Source organism: Phoenix dactylifera, chromosome 18 (genome assembly GCF_009389715.1).
Source record: "Phoenix dactylifera cultivar Barhee BC4 chromosome 18, palm_55x_up_171113_PBpolish2nd_filt_p, whole genome shotgun sequence".
Lineage (NCBI taxonomy): Eukaryota > Viridiplantae > Streptophyta > Magnoliopsida > Arecales > Arecaceae > Phoenix > Phoenix dactylifera.
In genome coordinates, this window is record NC_052409.1 from 3,522,315 (window position 1) to 3,541,830 (window position 19,516).

Sequence of the window (19,516 nt, forward strand, 5' to 3'; positions counted from 1 at the left end):
CTAGTACGGATACATCCAAAAAATTTAAAATACGGCATATCTCGGAGCGCACTAGACAGCTCACTCTCTCCAACCCACGGAAGGTCCTTGGAGTGGTTGGCCATTTACGAGGCCATCCAGTTCGCAACCTCAGTGGCCTTTCTGTAGACATGCACGGTCCGGAAGGCCACCTCATTGTAGACCATAGCTCGAATGTCTCGGACCAGGAGGTGGCACTCACCCGCACCGCCAGCAGTCCGCTGAATCTATCCAATGACCGTAACTGAATCCCTCTCCCAGTCCGCACAAGTTTAACTTATATCATGATAAAAGGCAAAGACTTAAATTCTTTTTTTTTAATTTATCAAATATAAAAAATATATATTATTTAGATTCAGCATAAAATCTGGTTAGCTTTATTAACCATGATAATTTTACATTGGTACATATCCATCCCTTAAGTCTGGATGTATATGGTTATGGAAGCAAGATTACTTGCGTCTAAACTGAAAATATAATTCATTAAAGAAGGCACTGTTGCCTTGTAATCTATATTGAATAATCATGCCTAGGTTTAGAATGTCTTATTTTTAACTAAAAAATGAAATCCCTAGTGAGCACCTGCTCAAGGCCCGCCACTTCCAATCTTCTTAGTGGAGGATCCATTCTGGGGGAAGTTAATCCCTACGGAAAGCACTCGAATCCAGGCCAGATTCCACTCTCCAGATTGTTGCAAAGCACGTGTACCCCATTCAAGAGGACACCAAGTGGGCCCGGAACATCTCCCACGAAGGATAACTGGTATACGGTACCGTTTAAATCGCACAAAACAATCCTTCGCACCTTTCATCTCCCTTGAATCTTACCGACGCTGTGAATCGCCTCGGTGCTTTTCTGCCACGTAGATAAGAACTGTTCTGGTGAAATTTTCTGGGACCTCTAGCATTCCTCAGCTAATCTGGTGGTCCCCTCCTTCCCCATCAGGCTCCACTTCGCCTGCCACGCGTCAGTCTCTTGTTGGCCTTTACGTGCGCGTTCCCACCATGGGCGTGCCACGCTGGTGCACACGTGATCGCCGAGCCGAACACGCGCCCGCCACACCACGTGGCTCACCGACGCCCCGTTCTGGATCCCGTGGACCACAACAAATCGCGACCGTTAGATCGCCGCGCGTCACGCCGGTCGCAATCTTCACCGTGGGTTTTAGCACAAGGGAAGGGTAGGTCGGCCTGACCTCCGGTGGGCCCCGCCCCACGCCACCGTCCCTCTAAATTAAATAAATGAGGGAGGTAAAGCCGGCCCGTGAGGAGCTGGAGGCCTTGGAGGCGGTTTCCTCCTCGAGGCGACGGGTTTCTTGGTGGCTCTGTGCCGATAGATCTCTTCTCGACAAAGATTTCACTGTTTGTCGGTCAGGGCGGCTCGGGTCGGCCGCCTCTCCGCTCGTGAATTCCAGGGCTCCAGTCGTTGGAATCGTTTCACGTGAGCAGATTTAAACTTCTCGCCTACCGATTTGCTGGAAATTTGTTCTTTTGGAAATTTCTTTTATCGGATTTTAACGAACATTTCATGTGTAGAACGCCATGGCGGCGAAGAGCGGGGCGCTTCTTTTGACTGATGATGCCATCTTTCCCGTCCAAGCGGGGCTGTCCGCGATAAGGAATCTTGGGAGTGAAATGGTTGTAGAAGATGATAACGTGGTTGTTATTACTCAATGCGGTACCCTGGGTAAGCATCGCTTCCTCTCTCTTTTTCGTCAGCTGCAATCGTTAAAGTTCCGCCTTTTCTTAGTTACAATGGTGAATTTGATTGACATTATGAATAATTTTTATGTTTGAACCTGGGATGTTGCCGAACTAGTTATCTGAAGCTTATTTTTCAGTTAGATTCAAGAAACATGCCGATAAAATTTTTTGAGAACTTTAGGAAGCAAGTTAGGGATCATCATTCTCGCTTCCATAATAAGGGTTGTTGGCTTTGTGTTATTTTTTATCTTTTCGTTTTTCTAAGTATTTTTTTGTAATTACTTACTGTGTTTCTGGTTGATTGGAAATGTGGATTCTAATCTTATGGTTGATAAAAGACATTGGTTCTTCTATTATGTATCTGAGGTTTACTAAATTTAGCTGTATAATTGCGCTAAACTGGATGGTTGGCAACAGGAGGGAAGTTGCAAATCGAGCCGGGGTGTTTGGATGTTGTTGTTTCGTTCTGGAAGAAAGCACCAGAACTTGATTTAGAGCAGTGGCTCGCAGAGATCGGTAGGGTGTTGAAACCTGGTGGGTGGATCTTGGTACAGACACCTCTTCTTTCTACTGAACAGGATAAGGTATTATTTCCATATTTCGTGGTTGATGAGTTCATTCTGTTTCATGTTGATGAATGTTTGATGCCCGTGCTAAGATGATAAGAAATTTTTTTCTTGCAGCTGAACTCCACGCTTGAGCGCAAACTACTCATATCGGGATTCTTGGAAGTGCAAGCTTTAGAGTTGAAATCTTTCTTATCGCTCGATGATGTTCAATCCATTACTGTGAGCGAAGACTCCAAACCGAGAGAGATTTATACCTCTTTTCTAGTTATAGTTGTCATAATCTATGTTTTACCTTCAATTCTTCCATCTTCTTGCAGATTAAGGGAAAGAAGGCATCTTGGAGGGTGGGATCATCTTTCCCCATTAAGAAGGCAGTAAAGACTGTGCCCAAGATTCAAATCGATGATGAATCAGATCTCATTGATGAAGATAGCCTCTTGACTGAGGAGGATTTGAAGAAACCACAGCTACCACCTGGTTCAATTCAAGATCGAACTGATTTTGGTTATGTTTCTTCTGATGTTTCTTGTGGTAAAAAAGATTTTAACACTTCATTGATCTTGTGCAGTAGGAGATTGTGAAGTTGGAAGTACAAGGAAAGCTTGCAAGAACTGCACTTGTGGTCGGGCTGAGACAGAGGAGAAAGTGCAGAAGCTGGGGTTGACTGCCGAGCAGCTCGACAATCCCCAATCTGCGTGTGGCAACGTAAGCAGCGATAGCAAATCCGACCTATAAATGTTGTTAATGCTTCCACTTGGTGTTTAACCAACGCTATCTTGCTTTTTAATCCTGCAGTGTGGGCTTGGGGATGCATTCCGGTGCGGTAGCTGCCCTTACCGAGGTCTTCCTCCATTCAAGTTGGGTGAAAAGGTAGCCACTAACTAGGGTTTGTTGCATGTCACCCATTTTTTTTATTTTTACTTGGTTATGCATGTATAGAGATGCGAAATACATTTGTTGTTATGTTCTGCTGATATATGATTCTCAATTTTAGGTTTCCTTGTCCGGTAACTTCCTTGCGGCTGATATATGATGGTCGAGAAGAGCCAGCATCAGAGTAGAATGATGTATTTGGCCATGATTTATTTTGGTTCTCACTGTTGGATCCTTAGTTGTTTGTTCTTGCCCTGAAAGAATCGGACCGATAAAGAAGAATGATTCGGACAGACATTGTTCTCAATGAACTAAGATAATCGAAACTTTGTTCATCAGTTTACAATGCATCATGTTGGTCACTGTGTGAGTATTTTTCCGGGACTTTTTCATGCACATTAATTCTCTTAACTTGTTTAGATAAAGAGCACCAGGAGCCCTTGAAGACCAACTAATATTTCGTTTAAGAAAGTTAATCAATTCAAACTAGACCACTGGGGCTACATCCACCCCACCAAGAGGGAGGTATCAGCTTCCTTGTTACTCTGAGAAGCGGTTCTGTAGGGTGCATACAGGAAGTTCCCCACTGGGAGCTTTGGATACCAAGACATGACTACCCGGAGGATGAATAAATGGCCAAAGGCTGCAAGAAAAAGACCTGTGATGCCAAGTGCTAGCTTTTCTGTAGCTGGGTCCAGATCTGCTACTACCAGAGCCTAAGATCAGTCAGAGATGTCTGTTTGTAAGCTCTGAGGTATAAGCAGTTCAGGTGCTTGCAGGCATCCAAATAAATCTGGACCGGCCAAAGCATTAAGAGATGTTGATTGTACCAAGCAGGCAGCTGGCGCTGGTTTTACTTCTTCTCAAGCCTACGCTGAATTCTTAGCAATTTATCAGTATAAGTTCCTAAAATAAATCTTAGCAATTAGCAAAATAAATTCCTACAGTGAGAAGGACCATTGATGTGCTGCAAATCATATGCAAATAAGGCAAACAAATTATGGAGTAAGCAGTTTCATAAACATTTCTAAGCTTAAATCTACTGCTGATCTTGACTTACCCTGATAATAATGGTCCATCTGCTTGGATTCAACATGCTTTTGGGTTCTGAAAAAGTCTTGACGGCTGACCATGTTTTAGATCCTCAAAAGGAGGTTAGCTTGCCAAAGACTCGTCACTGCCTTCCAAATCTAGGGTGATTCATTGCAACTGTATGTTTCGCTGGTGGAAGGAGTTCGACTTCAATACACAGACCTGCTGTCTTGAGTTAGATACATCAGTATAGTCACTTGTATCATCATGAATCAGCTTTGAAAGAATGGGAACAGTGAGGAAAATTTTACGATGCAAAACTTTCATAGTTTTATTTTAAGGCATGAAACATTGAAGATTATCCTTTCTATACGCCTAAAATTGGTCGATCTGTTTCTTCTATATGGTGGGAGGGTTTGACTTCTCAGCATTCCACATCTGGCCATTCTGAGACTTGATACGAGAACATTAAATAAATCCGAGGTCTCAGACAATAGTGTGACTGCTTGACATGGAAAAATCAGCTTCGAAGAACTAAAGATTGGAAGCAAATGACGCTAGGTAGTGTTGTAGAAGCTACACAGATACCTTTCCACGTAGTTGGAAGTTCAGCAAGACTCCATTAATGAAACAGCCCCTGTCATTAGAACCTGGCTGTTATCATTACAAATAACATAACCAACAATCTTAGAATCCATTTTTACCAATCCTAAGGTGCCATGGTTAAGGGGACTTCCAAGAAATGAGTTTACCAGGAGAATTATGGGAGGTAGCTCTGACAAAAGTGGAGTTCAATCATCCCTAGACTGCATGGTAGTGCTCTGAAAGGGTCCTAATTTGCCAAAATATGTAGGCCAAGTCTTCACTCTATTCATTTTCCTCAAAAAAAGTCTTTCACTCTACTCATATTATGAGCAGCATGGGCTGTGGGCTGAAAGAGTTCTCTAGAAGTAGTCGGGGAGGTAATTCGTTGCAGCCCATCAAGACCAATTGTGGGCCGTAAGAAAAGTTGGGTTTGGATTTAAGGCAATGCCAGACCCGCTCCAGACCCGGGCCGTTTGGAGGAGACACCGTAGGGAGAGAAAGGGACAACCAGAAAGCGCGTGCGAAGTTTATTTAAATGAAATCTTCCGAGTTTAGCCCTTTTAAAGACTTAAGGGTACCGACAAATCTTGCGGGAAGCTTCAGAGTCTGCCTCCTTTCCCCTTCTCTCCTCTGTTGTAGTTGGCGTAGAAGGAATTCCAGCTACCAGAGAAACGGCGAGAGGATCTCTTCCTCAAAATAACCGATGGATGATGAAAGAAAGGTCAAGGTATCATCTTTTTTTTTCTTCTTTCCCCTTTCAGTTCTCTGCGGTTCTGTTTATGGAGTTCATTCTTGGTCTTCTTTTCAGGGTTGTATCTGTCTAGGATTTTTCTGGGTTGTGCAGATTTGGGTTTGAGGGTTTAATTAGCTGAGCCGTGGCTTTTGATTGGGGATATTTTTCTCTTGATGCTTTCCTTGCCTTTGTATATTTATGGGTAGTGATGGAAAACCACTGGAAATTGGACTTTGCTTGTTGTTTTGATAAACTTTTGATCCATTATTTTCACATTCATGGTGTCCCAAAAGGTCGGCTGTGTGGATCAAAATTTTGTGCAATTTTTGCCCAGCCTGCAATTCTTTTCCTTTTTTTTAATTTATTTATAAAAAACAAGGATTGCTGAGCCGATAAGGGTCTCTCCTGGACTTCCGATATAATCTTTTGTTTTTTTCTATAAATTACATTGAACTATTCTTCTACTAATTTTATTTCTTTTATCTTGTTTCATGATTATGGAAGACATGCCCAGAACTCCAGTAGATGTGTGTGTGTGTGTGTGTGTGTGAGTGAGTGAGAGAGAGAGAGAGAGAGAGAGAGAGAGACTACCTCTCTCTTCCCCTTTCTTTTTCTAAAAATACCCTACAAGAATAATAATTGGCAAGCCCTTCAGTGATTTATAGTTTCTTCTAAAGCCTTTAACATGTGCAGCGCAGTTTATAATTAATAAGAACTAGTATCTTGGGTTATGAAGAATGGAAAAATTGATGGAGATATTCAATGTAATTCGAGTGTGATGAATGGAGTGGAGCTGCGCCTCTTGAGAGTTGACATGAGTAAGGCGGCCGGTGTTGTATTGAGTTTCAAAATGCTAGGGACAAAAGAAAAGTGAGACACATTGGATGAGCATTGCATAGAATATAATGCTCAAATAAGTGTATTGTACATCTAAGAAAGTTTTGACTAGAAAGCTTTTACAAGTGATTTACAGTTAAAAAGGATGATATCATACACAATAAAGACCAGGAGAGGTTGTGGCAGAGCATTCTGGTGGAGTTTTGTGGGCTAGCTACGAGGCTATCCTTCCCTCCTTCGTGATGTAATATTTTCTGATTTTGTTGGATGCATTCATACTAGATGTGTATGACTCGTCCGTCCTACTAAAAACAAAGACCAAGAGAGGTTTGTAATGGCTAGGTACGACCTATCAAACTTGTAAAAGCTTTAACCAAGTTTAGTAGACTTGATCAGAGCCATACTAATGTAACCTATTTTTAGTTGCATCCATGGCATCAGTAGGATTTTTACAAGTTTTAACCAAGATAATTATTTCACGTTGCCAACCCTTGATACTTTAATTGGTTAGGTGCCCTGCCTTCATGCGAGGTGATCTCATGTTGAATTTCCATTAATGTTGCATTTGGCCTTCAAAAATGGGATTATCTTGTGTGGTCTTGTTTAGTATTAGGTGCTAGGGTTGCAGATTGGTATGGGCTTCCGGAACTCTTTTTTGGGCATGGATGTACTACATTTCAAGGGATCTCTAGAATTATGTTCGGGCTAAAAGCTCTGTCAGTCTAGGATGGTTTACTAGTCTTCTCCATCAGTCTATTGATGTGACTGTGGGTTTTCACTCATTACCTTGCAAAACAAACTGCTTGGCTGGATCAGCTAACAGGAGGCTTGATGCTGATTCTTGATTGAATTGTTTCTTTTAATGTTCTTTGATGAAGAAATACCTTCCAAACCTCAAGATGTTAGTTGTTTCATGTATGAGAAAAATACATTCATACCACATCACTTAATTCCAAACCTTTATTGTATGTAGGAAGAGCAATGTGTTGCATCCATCTTAGAGAATCATGAGACAACTTGTTGGGGCTGCGGGTTACACCTTCTTCTTGAAACCTATTCATCTATATTCAAGTGTGGATGGTGTGGAGCAATAACTCACCGAAACAAAGCTCTGAGAAAACCAGACAGTGCATGCTTTTCTCATTGGAGGCTTGTGCGAGATCGGTTCTTTGTCACTATTCTTCTCTTCTTCATATTGTTTGTGATATGTAAGTTGCAAAGCCTTTCCTTTCTGCACTTACTTTACGTGTTTGATTGGTAAATTCTGTTTGCATTTTTTAACATCAGTATGTGGATATTAAGTTTTCTGATGCTGCATTCACTTTTTGGATTAAACCATCTCATATATCTTTTATCTTGCATTTTTTCTGATGACAGGTGCTGGTGTTTGGGCGGTATACCCAATTGTTTTCTCAGTCAGCTATTTCTGTGGGATTTTTCACTGCACATTAACTGCCATTTTGTCTATCAGTACCATATCTAGCTTCTGCATGGCAGCCTTTAGATCTGCTGGGGCACCAACAAACATTCTCTGGGGTAGTTATCCAAGTGTGGCAAAAGGCGACCTAGAAAACTACACTTTTTGCACGTACTGTGCAAAGCCAAAGCCCCCAAGAGCACATCATTGCCGTTCCTGTAGAATGTGTGTGTTGGACATGGATCATCATTGCCCATTTGTAAGTGAAATGATTACTTAATACCCCTTCTTCCACTGTTAAGATTTATTGGACTGGATTTTTCTGAATCGTAACAGAAGATGATGGATTGACCTAACCATGACCAACAAGCATTTTTCCATTTCGTTCGCCTTATGATTATAAACTTATATAAGCTTAGAGCTTGGACGGCTGCTCATATAGATTATGTGGATCTTTTGGGAGGCTATTAGGTTAGATACTAATCAGTGCATGCAAGACATACTCAAACTATACTACTTGAAGTAGAGAAAGCTTTTAAAAGGATGCAAAAGGTTATGCCTCGTTGTGGGACGGACAGAAGAAAAATAATCATTACATGTGATGCAGCACATGGGCCTGAAGAGAATAACAAAATTAAAGAAAAGGAACTTTTGAAGTGGGTGTGTGATTACTATGCCATTTCATGGGGTACATGAATGGGATAAGTCTGACAACTTTCTTTGAAAATCAGACTTGCAAATCTAATGCTGTTCCAACATATATTAGACTGTGAAACATTTGTGTTATATTTACTACTAGTTTCTTTAAGGGTTTGAGGTATTCGAAGACTCAACTAATTAGTTAGATGTCTTATTGTCGTCCCAAGGTTTGGTAGTTTATTGCATTAAGCAATTCCAGGTTGGGAATGTTTTAAATTCAGTGAACGAGATCCATAAGGATCGGTGCTATCATGTATGAGGAGAGAATTTGTTTATTCTGTATGGTTTTTGTCAGAAATCATTATATGCGCTTTATACCTAAGATGGATAGAGTCAGTATTTGTACAAGAAAGGACATTTAGGAGTTGTAACAAGTGGTAAAACTTAATTGGTATACCATGTGAAGAGAGACAAAGAGATGTGTAAGATTCCATTTCTCGTAGGGCTGAAATGGATTAGCTATCAGTATTTCCATATACATATATGTTTTTATTTGACGAATACCATATGGATATTGATATTAATCGGATTCTAAACTTTATAGCCATATTTATGTTGAACAGATATAGATACAAATTGGATACAGACAACATGGGCATAAACACATATACAAATTGGGTAATTAAATTTTATGAGTCATCAAATAAAAAATATCACTGAATGGAAGATGATGTCGCCTAAATTTGATCCACCCATCATAGGTCAACATCTGGCGAGCATTTTGAAAAGATTTGAATTTTTTTTAAAAAATAAATTCTTGGTAGGGTCCAAACAAGGAAGGAGACTATAACAAATTTAAATCTGGATAAGGCATGAAGAAAATTACGGCAAGCCCTTGATTTTTGCCTCCAAATCACGGATCCACGCTCCCTCTTCTATATAAACAAGGCGAAGGGACTCCAAAAAGAGAAGGTAGGAATAGCTGGAGGCTCCCAAGCACAGACCGTGAGAAGCTCCCAAGGAAAGGCTGTTAAGCTTTCATAGCAACAAGCTCTCATGGCGAGAAGCTCCTACGGAGAGGCTTTCAAGCTCTTATAGCTAGCTCTGTGCCCAACTCCTCTTCCACGACCATCCTCGTATGCTATCTCCTCTCCAGATGGGTCGCGCATCCTTGGAGACTAGGATGCACATCCTTGGAGGCCGTCCTTTCATGCCATCAAAGATTCGAGCGCCCTGCATATGGATCCACATGCTTGGAGACCAAAATGCGAGTCTCTGGAGGCTGCCCTTTCATGCCACCCAAGATCCGAGCGGCGTACATACAGGACTCGCATTCCTAAAGACCAAGATGCGAGTCCCTAGAGGTTGTCCTTGCATGCCACCTGAGATTTGAGTGCCGTGTGTACGGGACCCATGTCCTTGGAGATTGAGATGCGCATTCTTGGACGCTGTCTTTTTGTGCTGCTAGGGATCCAAGCACCTTGTGTATAGAATTTGTGTCCTTGGAGACTAGGATGCGAGTCTCTGGAGGCCGCCCTTTCGTGCCACCTGAGATTTGAATATCGTGCACACGGGACGCGCGTTGTTGACCAGAGCCATGTTGAGCTTCTAAGCCAAGTTTTCAGTCTGCGCATCCTTGGAGACCAGGACGCGAGTTTCTGGAGATCAAGAACGGATCTCTGGAGACCAGGATGTATATTCGCTGGCTAGAGTCATGCCAAGCTCCCAGGCCGCATCCCATACTAGGCACTCAAAGCTGAGCTCCCAGTCCGTGCATCCTCAAAGATCAGGATGCGTCCCTGGAGACTAGGATGCACGTCCGCCGATCAGAGGCATGCCGAGCTTCCAGTCTGCACATCCTTAAAGATCAGGATGCGAGTCCCTAGAGATCGAGATGCACGTTCGTTGACCAAAGCTATGTTAAGCTCTCAGTCCGCGCATCCTCGGAGACCAGGATGCAAGTCCCTAGAGATTGGGATGCACATCTACTAACTAGAGCTATGTCGAGCTTCCAATTTGCGCATCTTTAGAGACCCGAAGGCGAGTCCTTAGAGATCGGGATGCGTGTCTGCTGGCTAGAGCCATGCTGAGCACTCAGTCTGCGTTACCAGGCCACGCTCTCATGTTGAGCATCTAGGCCGAACTTTCAGTCTGTGCATCCTCAGAGATCAGGACACGAGTTCCTAGAGACTGGGATGCGTGTCTACCAGCCAGAGCTATGCCAAGCTCCCAGTCTATGCATTCTCGGAGACTAAGATGCGAGTCCTTGGAGACCGGGATGTGTCTGCTAACCAGAGCCAAGCCGAGCTTCGAGTCTGTGCTCCCAGTCCATGCATCCTCGGAGACTAGAATGCGAGTCTCTAGAGATCGGGACACACGACCTCTAGCTAAAGCCATACCGAGCTCCCAGTCTATGCATCTTTGGAGACCAAGACGCAAGTTCTTGGAGACTAGGATATGTGGCCACTGGCTAGAGCCATGTCGAGTTTCCAATCCACGCTCCCAGGCCGAGTACTCCAGGCCGAGTATTTCGGGCAAGGCACTTAAGGCCTAACGATTCAAGAAGATCATTCTACTTTGATACTTTTTATTCTCTTGTTATTTTATGTTGTTATTCCAAAGCATTGCCTGACTTAAGCATTGGAGGAGGCCCGGTTGGAGCTACCTCAGCGGGTCTTTCTCGTCTCTTTATGTCCAGATCCGCGACTCTGCACGATAGTTGGCGCTCCATCTTCCACCACTATGGACTGAGTGGGTTGATCTGCGCCCTCTACGCCTCCAGATCATCAAAACATGGTCGGACATGATTTGGGCATCAACAGAAGATAAATCAAGGAGATGCCAATTTTGTTGCTCATTTTTCTTTGAAGTTTATAAGAGCTATGTGAGATTAAATAGGATTGCAAACAGAATTGGATTTTTGGATATGGATTAGGTAGTTATACATATCCACTATTTTTTTCATGGATACAGATACGGATATGGATATTAGTTATCATATTGGATAGATTTAGAAATGGAAATAAATGCATGTGGATATTACCCAATCTATTTTCACCCCTAATTTCTAGGGTAGATTTGCTAATCGAGATAAATATTTTAAGAGGAGATTCAAAAAGGTATCCCTTGATAGAGAATATAACCTTTGGTTGGAACTTATTTTGAAGAATGACGTATAAGATTTTTTGTTTCCTGAATAGATGGATAGAGCTTTTTGATTATCGTTTAAGCTAGCATTTATTATTTAAATTTGCTTAATAAAATGTTTGTAAGATTACTTAGTCATGTATAAATTAAAATGAATGTTAGAATGCAGTGAAAACTAACTGAACTAATGAACATGTGTAAACTTGTAATAATGATAAGAACATTTGTTGGGAGTTCATATGGATCCGTTTGTATGTTTTTTCTTTGCAGATAGGCAATTGTGTTGGAGCAGCAAACCACCGGTTTTTCGTTGCATTCCTTATCTCTGTAATCATTAGTTGTATTTATGTCGTCCTGATGATGTTATATGCTGGGTTTCATACATGGCCTCCTTTGGAGTTAAGAACTCTTGGCTCAACCGGCTTCCACACTGTGAGTGGTACAAGGTTGGCAAAGGAGATTGTCGCAGCCCTAGCTAGCTCAGCATTGCTCTTGTCAGCAAGAGGCCTTGTTCTTATTTATTTGGCATTTGCATGCCTGACTGTTGGGATTGGTTTAAGTGTGTTATTGTGTCAGCAGCTCTATTATATCTTTGAAGGTAACACCTACATCAACCACATAAATTCACAGAATGGTTGGCGTGGAGAAAAGGGGTTCCAAAACCTTTTGCGTTTCTTTGGTTGCCCTTACTTAGTTTTCAAGGTATTACCGGGTCTTGCTAATGCTGGAAAGTCGCAGGACACATCAGGATCCAAGCTCTTGTAGAGGTAACCTAAGGTTCTTTATTTTCTTATTCTAGGCAAAAGTTTTATCATTCCTTTTGAATTGCCTTTGGCATAATATTACAATGTAGATCAGAGAAGTGATGATAAATTGACTAACAATTTTAGGGTCATGATAATTTATATCTGTTTGACCTAGAATTATGATTACATGTTAGTGTATTAGTTAGATGCCCCAACCATGCTTAGCAGTGTATATGTTATGCTTTAATTTTTTCCTCTACCAATGCCAGGCAGCTTTCTTTTTTCCCATGAGGGACTTAAATGCTGAACTTTGCCCTTAAAGAATTTGTCATTGTACATTTTTATTATATTATGGAGGCTGATTTGCAGATATGATACTTAGATGTACTTGCCTCAAATAATATGGATTTTCATAATCTTCATTGTGAGATACTCTGCTTACCAAGATGTCAAATGCTAGGAGCAGCCTCTTATGGTGTTCAGTAGGCTAATGAGGTAGCAGATACTTCAGCTGAACTTGAGGACATTCTGGTATAGACGAAAACTAAATGGATTGGCAGCTAGCTGGATTTTTTTTTTTCATTTTTCTTTGTGTTTATATGTCATCTTGCAATCCACCAGGCTTAATTATTACTGTACTAGCCGGTTTCATCGGTGCAAGGTCCTCTGTTGTTAAATTAAATACTTTAAAAGCAAAAACTCCATTTTCTGCTTTTATTATATTCTTGTTGTACGAGGAAGAGCCCGACATTGTTTACATGTAGGGCTGTTCTATGGTTGACTATCATAGACCTGTGAATTAATTTGTTAGAGATAACTGCATGATTCATATATATGAAGTTTTGGATGCTTTCATGGTGAAAGGAACATTCTGTGTGATCAAATAGTAAGCAGATCATCTGCAATGGAAAGTTGAAAACGTGGTTGGAGTTCGAGAGAAACAAGGAGGCTGTTTCCAGATCCTTCATTTTCAATAATTCAGTATCATTTCATCTCTAAGCTGCAGAAATGTGTAGTATGTGTACGAGAGTTCGTTTTATACTGCATCCGTTAATTTAATTGTGTGCAACCATCTGAAATGGCCGTTGTTTATAAGGTGATAAACATCATTCAGGTCATACACTGCTATCGGGAGCTCACTATATGGATATTAAGTGGTGTGCAGAAACCCAACATTTTTTTAATTTGTTGTCTCTCATAAAATTAATAATCACTATAAAGTTCGTCGAACTTTTTTTTTTGTGTGTGTTTGTGTGTGTGCTTAATCTTGCATTGTTTTAATAAGATCTCCATAGTAATAATGGTTTTCTTGCATCTGCGCATGAAATTGAGTGGAGCATATGTGGTGCTATTATCTTTAAAATTTGTTTCAGTTCAGATGTGAAAAATTATAATTGTTTTCTATCTTTGTTGTTGTTAGCTGCAAATTGCAGTGCCAAGCATGAAGAACATTATTCCTGGTGTGGCTGCTTAATGAATTTTACTTTCTGACAGATAAATGGAGATCAGATGACAAAATATTGGCCTACTGCTGAAAGGTTAGCAGTTTTTCTTTAATGTTTGTGTGTTTTATTAGATGTAACTTTTCTAATGTTTGGCTAAATGAAACATCTGGTGTCATCGCTCGGTTTCTTTGACTAAACTATATTTCAACCTTGTGTTAACCATATATGTATTACTTACCAAACCTCTTTGACTTAACCTTGTACATTAAAAAAGAAAGAGAAAAAGAAAAAGAAATGAGTGATCTCACAGCCTTGATATAAATGTATTCAAAATCGATGAAGAGTATCAAAGTGCAGATCTAGTTTTCTCTGTGTCTGCCATCCGGTAATTATGCTCAGAATCAGCTAGGATGTTCGACCATCTCCATCATCACCAACCTGGTCAACATAAGCCGCATCCGGTCCACCAATTGACTGCATCTCCTCAGCTCTGGCGTCCTGATCCATTTTGTTACCCTCCAGTTTCCCACTGCAGAGTTCGGCCTACCCACCTGAGGGCTGTAAGAAGTCTCAGAGCATCTTTTCTTGGGACTTCTCTGATGCACCATCTCGCTTGCTCCGAGCTGCATTATCGCCAATCTTGGCCAACCACCTGCAGCTTGGAAACCCTCTGCCTCATCTTCCATGTAACTGCTGCATCTCTCTCTCTCTCTCTCTCTCTCTCTCTCTGTGTGTGTGTGTGTGTCTGTGAGCATGCACCACTTGCACCACTATAAAACACATGCGACCATGCATTCAATGTTGGATTCTTCCATGTTACTAGAAGGAAGATGAGGTGGAAGTCACCTAGGCAACTCCATGTAGAGGTTGCCTCATCGGGAAGACAGGACCTCTACATGGAGCTGCGTCACCGTACAGCCTGGAGCTGGTGTTTAGATGGATGAGGGAGGAGCTCTAGGTTGTTTTGATTGTTTTAATTTATTAGGTTGCCAATGTGCTAGCTTATATTATTCTTTTGAAGCAAACACTTACGTTGCAAATAACAAAATTTTAAGGATTATTGCATGCTTCTATTTTTCTTTAATACTATAATGCTGTTTTGCTGCTCCATCCGAATGATTCCTGTGGAACCCATTGGCAATGTGTTGGTCAAGGCGTAAGGATTGGATTGAATAGAGGATAGGATAGGATTGGATGTTAATCACCAGAAAAGGTACAATGATTGGATAGACCCATGATTGCCTACAATTCTCACAGAATTCTCCTCAAGGAAAAAGGAACAACCTTTTTGGCGATGAAAAGAAAAAGAGAACAAATTTCATGGACTCCTGATTAAATGGGAATTGGGACCTAAGTAATCACGTTAGTTAGTGAATGGCGGCGCACTTAGGTTTTGAGCTGTTCTACTGGAGTGTTATTGCCTTGTTGCTTCGTTAGCATTGCTCTGATATGTTGAGTACTTGAAAGATGTAACTTAAAAATATGATTGCATTTGGTAATTAATTGAAGCATAGCCTCATATACCCGCCAATGTAACAAGCTAACTTGTACATACTTTACATGTTTGTTATTTTTTTGTACTTTAATTAAGCTAATTAAATGACATAGCTGTAATCCTACAGGCTATAGATGTTATGTTCTCTCTCCTTTTCGTCCAATGATAGGTGAGCCTTCTTCCTATTGGTCTCATTAAAAGAGCAACAAAAGTTCCCAAAAAGCCAACCATTAGCGTTTCAGGTTTCAACATTAATTCTGCAGTTGACAAAAGCTACAGAATGCAACCATCCAAAAAAAAAAAGGATAAAAGCTACATTGTTCATGAGTAGCCAACGCCTGTTTTTATTAACACATCTGTGAATAGCTGTGTCTCATTTGGAGAGCATTCTGTGAGAGGCTCTCCCTTCTAATTATACATTTTCAGCGGTTAGCCATGAGACTCGGCTCCCTCTAGACCTCGTCATGCAGGTTTGATTACTTACCGATAGATTGTGCCAGACTTGGGAGCCCAAGAGTTGATGGAGGCATCCCTCCCTGCATTGCAAATGGTGGAGATGGGAACAAGACATAGCCCTCTACTTCTCAAGTCCTCTTTACCTTCCATTTCTTTTTTAATTTCATAGCTCTGGAAAGCATGAGCAGAAATATTCGAGCATGAGTCTGAAAATTGTCAATTGTTATCAAGGCTTGCAACGGATGAAGAGAGAAATTCAATAAGATTTTTGTTTTTTTGGAAATTTGAAAACCTTTCGATCTGAAACACAATGGTCATGTGTCGGTGATTGCAGTTTGGTTAGTTTTAGTTTCATCTCATGATTGTTTGCATTTCGGGTAGTATTCAGGGGATATTGGTTAGAAATCGAAGTGAACTACAAGAACAAATAACATCAAAATTCACTGTTTGTTTAATGGTTAATGTATAAAAGGATACCAACCATTTTCACATATGGAGCGCATAGCACCTGAAATTAGCATCAGAAAATATAAGATTCAACATTTAATTACGAGCAACTTATGATAATCCATAACAAAAAAGTGGTTTCCAAAAGTTTAGTAGAGTAGAACATACGGTCAACTGCTCATGATGACACTTGATGTATTCAGTTGCATCCAATAATACGGAGGCTGTGTCAGTCTGAAAAGATGCATACAGAGAATGAATTAGGATTTTCCGATAGGATCTGGTACATTAGTGCCCGTATGATTGCATCCGAACGAATTAGGGTTTTAAGCGATTGTAATATTCAGCTTATCATTTATTTTGAGACACAAACTAGTGAGTTCTAAATATTTGCACCTTCCCAAATGGTGAAACCAGCTGCTGCAGCATGGTGATTCTGTCACCAAGTTTCTCTTTTCGGACCTGGAAGACCGATACAGCATGGTAGTTACGAGTATTTCTGGCTTTGTACATGCAAGATTGTTTGAGGACTTACCTTAAGTGGTGCAACATGGGAGGTGATGGGTATTTCCGAGCACTTTCGTCCAGAATAAATGCAGCAACTATCAGGAGATGTCTTCCTTCTTCGACTATTATCATATGATACCATATGGCTGCTCTGATTCAGCACTGGAAAAGGTGGGCATCTTCCCCCTCCAGTGTTCTTGAGCAGTGATGATGGAACTTCAGAAAAGCTTTCAAGAGGTTCCTCCGAATCCTGCTGATGGCCTTCTTCTTTGATGGGGTGGAGAGGTGCTGCTTCTGCAAACCAATTGCTAGTCTGAGAGCTGCTTGGGCCACTACATATTGGAGGAAAAGAGAACCAACTTAGAGTTCATGTTTGCTTGCTTTCCAGCTTAACAGTAGAGTACAATAACTAATAGCTATAGGTGGAATTCTCCCTCCCTTATTCCTTAGAAAAAAGTATAATAACTAGACAAAGAAATCAAATGATTAAAGGCAAAGAAAAGGTTGTAGAACCTAAGCTCAACCTTAGACTCCTCTTCTCCACTAGGAGACCAAACTTACATTGGCTAATATGTTGGAAGGAAAATAAGTAGGAACATTAACACTAACAAATTCTGATTGCTCCAAGATCTCAAAGGGTCATTGAATTCGAGAGACGTGGGTGAGTATGTGGAGATCATGGGAACATTTTCAGGCAAGTTGAACCATTGTTGCATCTCCGTCATCCATCCGCCTCCATGCGTGTCTTCACCCATTCACTGTCATCTATTTGCTTCCCCTCCTACAGTCTAGTCTCAAGCAATTCAGGAGTGTGATCTCTGAACTCACTGTACTGTTTGAACTACAATTAGTTCAAAGATTTTTCTTTCTTCTAGATCTCTCTTTCGACTCTGGCTTCTATTTTGTCTGCCTCCAAACATCACTTGTGTCCAAGAAAAATTTAGTGGGCTGGGGAACATTGGCATGGGAAAGTCGGAGGAGGAGGAAAATTCTCCTCCATCATTAGTCAAGTTTTTAGAATCTTCAAGAAGAAGCAACAACACATTTGCTATAAAAAAAAGAAAGAAAATTCTTGGAATATTTCCTTATATCTTTTGTGATGTCAATGGAAGGGCCATCGTTTTCTTCTTTTTTTTACTTGGAGGTGTGGGCTGTTAAAGTAAAAGAAGCTTTGGAAAGACCCTGCCATGGTGCAAGGGCCATCTCTAAAGAAGAATTGCTTTATGAATGCTACAAGAAGAGCAACCTAAACTAATTAAAGAAGAAAACCAATGGAGGGAGGGAGGGAGGGAGGACCTTCAGTGTGGCCATGAGTGATTACACTACAAGACCACATTTCTCCTTTGTTTTATTAGTTTATGAATTCGTTCATTATTTTGATAACTTTATTTGTGAAAGCCGTACATTTTTAAGGTTTCAGGCATGCGATTAAAGATTAATTACTATGACGATCTACTTAAGATTTTATTACATCAATGATAATTTGGCTATGTAAATAGTATTATCCTTGTAATATAAATTACCCAATCTTACATGGGTGTAGCGTTTTTTTTAGACCAAATATTTGAGTCCCAGACAGGTCATTAGTTAGCCCTGCTGAAAATTCTGAATATTATAGTTTCAAATTAACCTCACTTATTTGTTGCTATGATGAAGTTTGGCCCTCCTTCCACACTTTAGCACAATATTTTGGCTTATTTTCATGCACATTTTTAGAATACGCAGCTCAAATACTAATTATTCTTTTATCAAAAACATATCAATCTTCCTTAAATTATGAAAGTTTTAAGTCCTTAAGTTTTAGGTGATGATCAAGACAAGGTGAAACTGAAAGCTAGAGTCTACTATCCTTTTTGTTAATAGCAACGCATGGTATACTTCCAAAATTATGTCACCATATATAGACTACCAATCTTTGTTGCTGGCTTGCACTTGATGAACAGCCTTGACAGGAGGGCCTGTGAATTTGTAGTTTAAAGAACATTTTCCTTATATCAATTCTGAAATTTCATCTTGATTCGTTGCCTTTCTCGGTGGAAATATCCTAATCAATGATTGATGGTGGAGATTATAATTCTAGGTGACAAAACAAAAATATGTTTGAAAACTTAATACTAAACCTTAATAGAAAAGGATTCAGAAGAAACACTGGCTTTGCCTGATTATGAAGAAAAAAAAAGAGAGCAGATTTTGAACTACATAGGTACATTCGCCTTTTCTCTCGGATCTAGTTGTTGATTTGCGGACCAACTTGATTGAATAAATCAATTTTTGGAGGTGAATTGGCAATGTAGTAAAATATATGACGAGAAAAAGCAAATAATGACAGCTCACCCACAATGAGATTAAAGTTGGTCTTATGCATAAACAAAAACTAGGTTGTTGAAAATATGTCACTGATGTGATTAATGATGTGAGTTTGATGGATATTTGGATTCCTTGAGATCATGGCTTCTATCTGAAAGATAATAAAATATTATCAATCCTAGAAGCAAGATGGAGATGTAACATGGCCAATTGTGCCAATTTATTCTTCCTTTATCTCATTTGTTCTCTAGGAGTTACTGGAGAAGTGATTGAGAATGCTTTTTTAATTATGGCAATTAAACTGCACAATACACTGCATAATATACTAATCTTTTTATAAAAAAGTTGCTCATAATCAAAAACAAAAAATAGAGAATATGACCCTCCTCTTCATCTACTAGCTTGTTCATGAAAAGTATATCCAGATTCGAAAATTTGCGATTTATCGCATTTGAAGGCCCTTATTTGCTGAATATCAGCTATTTTAATGTAGAATAATAACAATCAAATAACAAGGAACCCTCAGAAATTATCATAATCCATTTTATTGCCTTCAAACT

At 40.3% G+C, this 19,516-nt stretch overlaps 3 protein-coding genes across 10 annotated transcripts; 2 read left to right on the forward strand and 1 right to left on the reverse strand.

Annotated features, from left to right (window-relative positions):
* The first annotated feature begins 1,273 nt into the window (after nucleotides 1-1,273).
* On the forward strand, nucleotides 1,274-3,610 carry LOC103722519 (anamorsin homolog). The gene is made up of 8 exons (XM_008813108.4): nucleotides 1,274-1,458; nucleotides 1,554-1,704; nucleotides 2,139-2,305; nucleotides 2,405-2,509; nucleotides 2,608-2,767; nucleotides 2,859-2,995; nucleotides 3,086-3,160; nucleotides 3,285-3,610. Exons 2-8 carry the CDS (start codon nucleotides 1,560-1,562, stop codon nucleotides 3,321-3,323), a joined length of 828 nt encoding a protein of 275 aa, XP_008811330.2. The 5' UTR covers nucleotides 1,274-1,458; nucleotides 1,554-1,559; the 3' UTR covers nucleotides 3,324-3,610.
* On the forward strand, nucleotides 3,384-15,764 carry LOC103722529 (protein S-acyltransferase 11-like). Of its 7 annotated transcripts, XM_026800015.2 has the most exons (6): nucleotides 3,742-5,507; nucleotides 7,324-7,558; nucleotides 7,728-8,026; nucleotides 11,824-12,320; nucleotides 13,794-13,837; nucleotides 15,696-15,764. In XM_026800015.2, exons 1-4 carry the CDS (start codon nucleotides 5,484-5,486, stop codon nucleotides 12,316-12,318), a joined length of 1,053 nt encoding a protein of 350 aa, XP_026655816.2. In that variant the 5' UTR covers nucleotides 3,742-5,483; the 3' UTR covers nucleotides 12,319-12,320; nucleotides 13,794-13,837; nucleotides 15,696-15,764. The 7 variants fall into 7 exon arrangements, with proteins under 7 accessions (XP_026655818.1, XP_026655816.2, XP_017702278.2 ...); XM_017846789.3 differs by lacking the exon at nucleotides 15,696-15,764 and having other exon boundaries at nucleotides 12,760-14,826; XM_017846787.3 differs by lacking the exon at nucleotides 15,696-15,764 and having other exon boundaries at nucleotides 12,766-14,826.
* Nucleotides 15,695-17,654, reverse strand: LOC103724092 (transcription factor bHLH123-like). Of its 2 annotated transcripts, none has more exons than XM_008815248.4 (6): nucleotides 17,259-17,654; nucleotides 16,678-16,981; nucleotides 16,539-16,604; nucleotides 16,311-16,376; nucleotides 16,177-16,203; nucleotides 15,695-15,866 (listed from the first exon to the last, which is right to left on the reverse strand). In XM_008815248.4, the coding sequence occupies exons 1-6, from the start codon at nucleotides 17,402-17,404 to the stop codon at nucleotides 15,720-15,722; spliced, it is 756 nt and encodes a 251-aa protein (XP_008813470.3). In that variant the 5' UTR covers nucleotides 17,405-17,654; the 3' UTR covers nucleotides 15,695-15,719. The 2 variants fall into 2 exon arrangements, with proteins under 2 accessions (XP_008813470.3, XP_038971343.1); XM_039115415.1 differs by having other exon boundaries at nucleotides 15,695-15,901; nucleotides 16,173-16,203.
* Between the last annotated feature and the right edge of the window lie 1,862 nt (nucleotides 17,655-19,516).

Bases quoted from the DNA above. Each gene is read 5' to 3' on its own strand.
- LOC103722519 (XM_008813108.4), top strand. From the start codon at position 1,560: ATGGCGGCGAAGAGCGGGGCGCTTCTTTTGACTGATGATGCCATCTTT. The intron at 2,306-2,404 runs GTATTATTTCCA...TTTTTCTTGCAG, and splicing joins TTTCTACTGAACAGGATAAG to CTGAACTCCACGCTTGAGCG. The intron at 2,768-2,858 runs GTTCAATTCAAG...GATCTTGTGCAG, and splicing joins GAAACCACAGCTACCACCTG to TAGGAGATTGTGAAGTTGGA.
- LOC103722529 (XM_026800015.2), top strand. From the start codon at position 5,484: ATGGATGATGAAAGAAAGGTCAAG. The intron at 5,508-7,323 runs GTATCATCTTTT...TATTGTATGTAG, and splicing joins ATGATGAAAGAAAGGTCAAG to GAAGAGCAATGTGTTGCATC. The intron at 7,559-7,727 runs GTAAGTTGCAAA...TTCTGATGACAG, and splicing joins CTTCATATTGTTTGTGATAT to GTGCTGGTGTTTGGGCGGTA.
- LOC103724092 (XM_039115415.1), bottom strand. From the start codon at position 17,404: ATGGGTGAAGACACGCATGGAGGCGGATGGATGACGGAGATGCAACAA. The intron at 16,204-16,310 runs GTATGTTCTACT...TGCTAATTTCAG, and splicing joins GTCATCATGAGCAGTTGACC to GTGCTATGCGCTCCATATGT. The intron at 15,902-16,172 runs GTATCCTTTTAT...GACAATTTTCAG, and splicing joins TCCATATGTGAAAATGGTTG to ACTCATGCTCGAATATTTCT.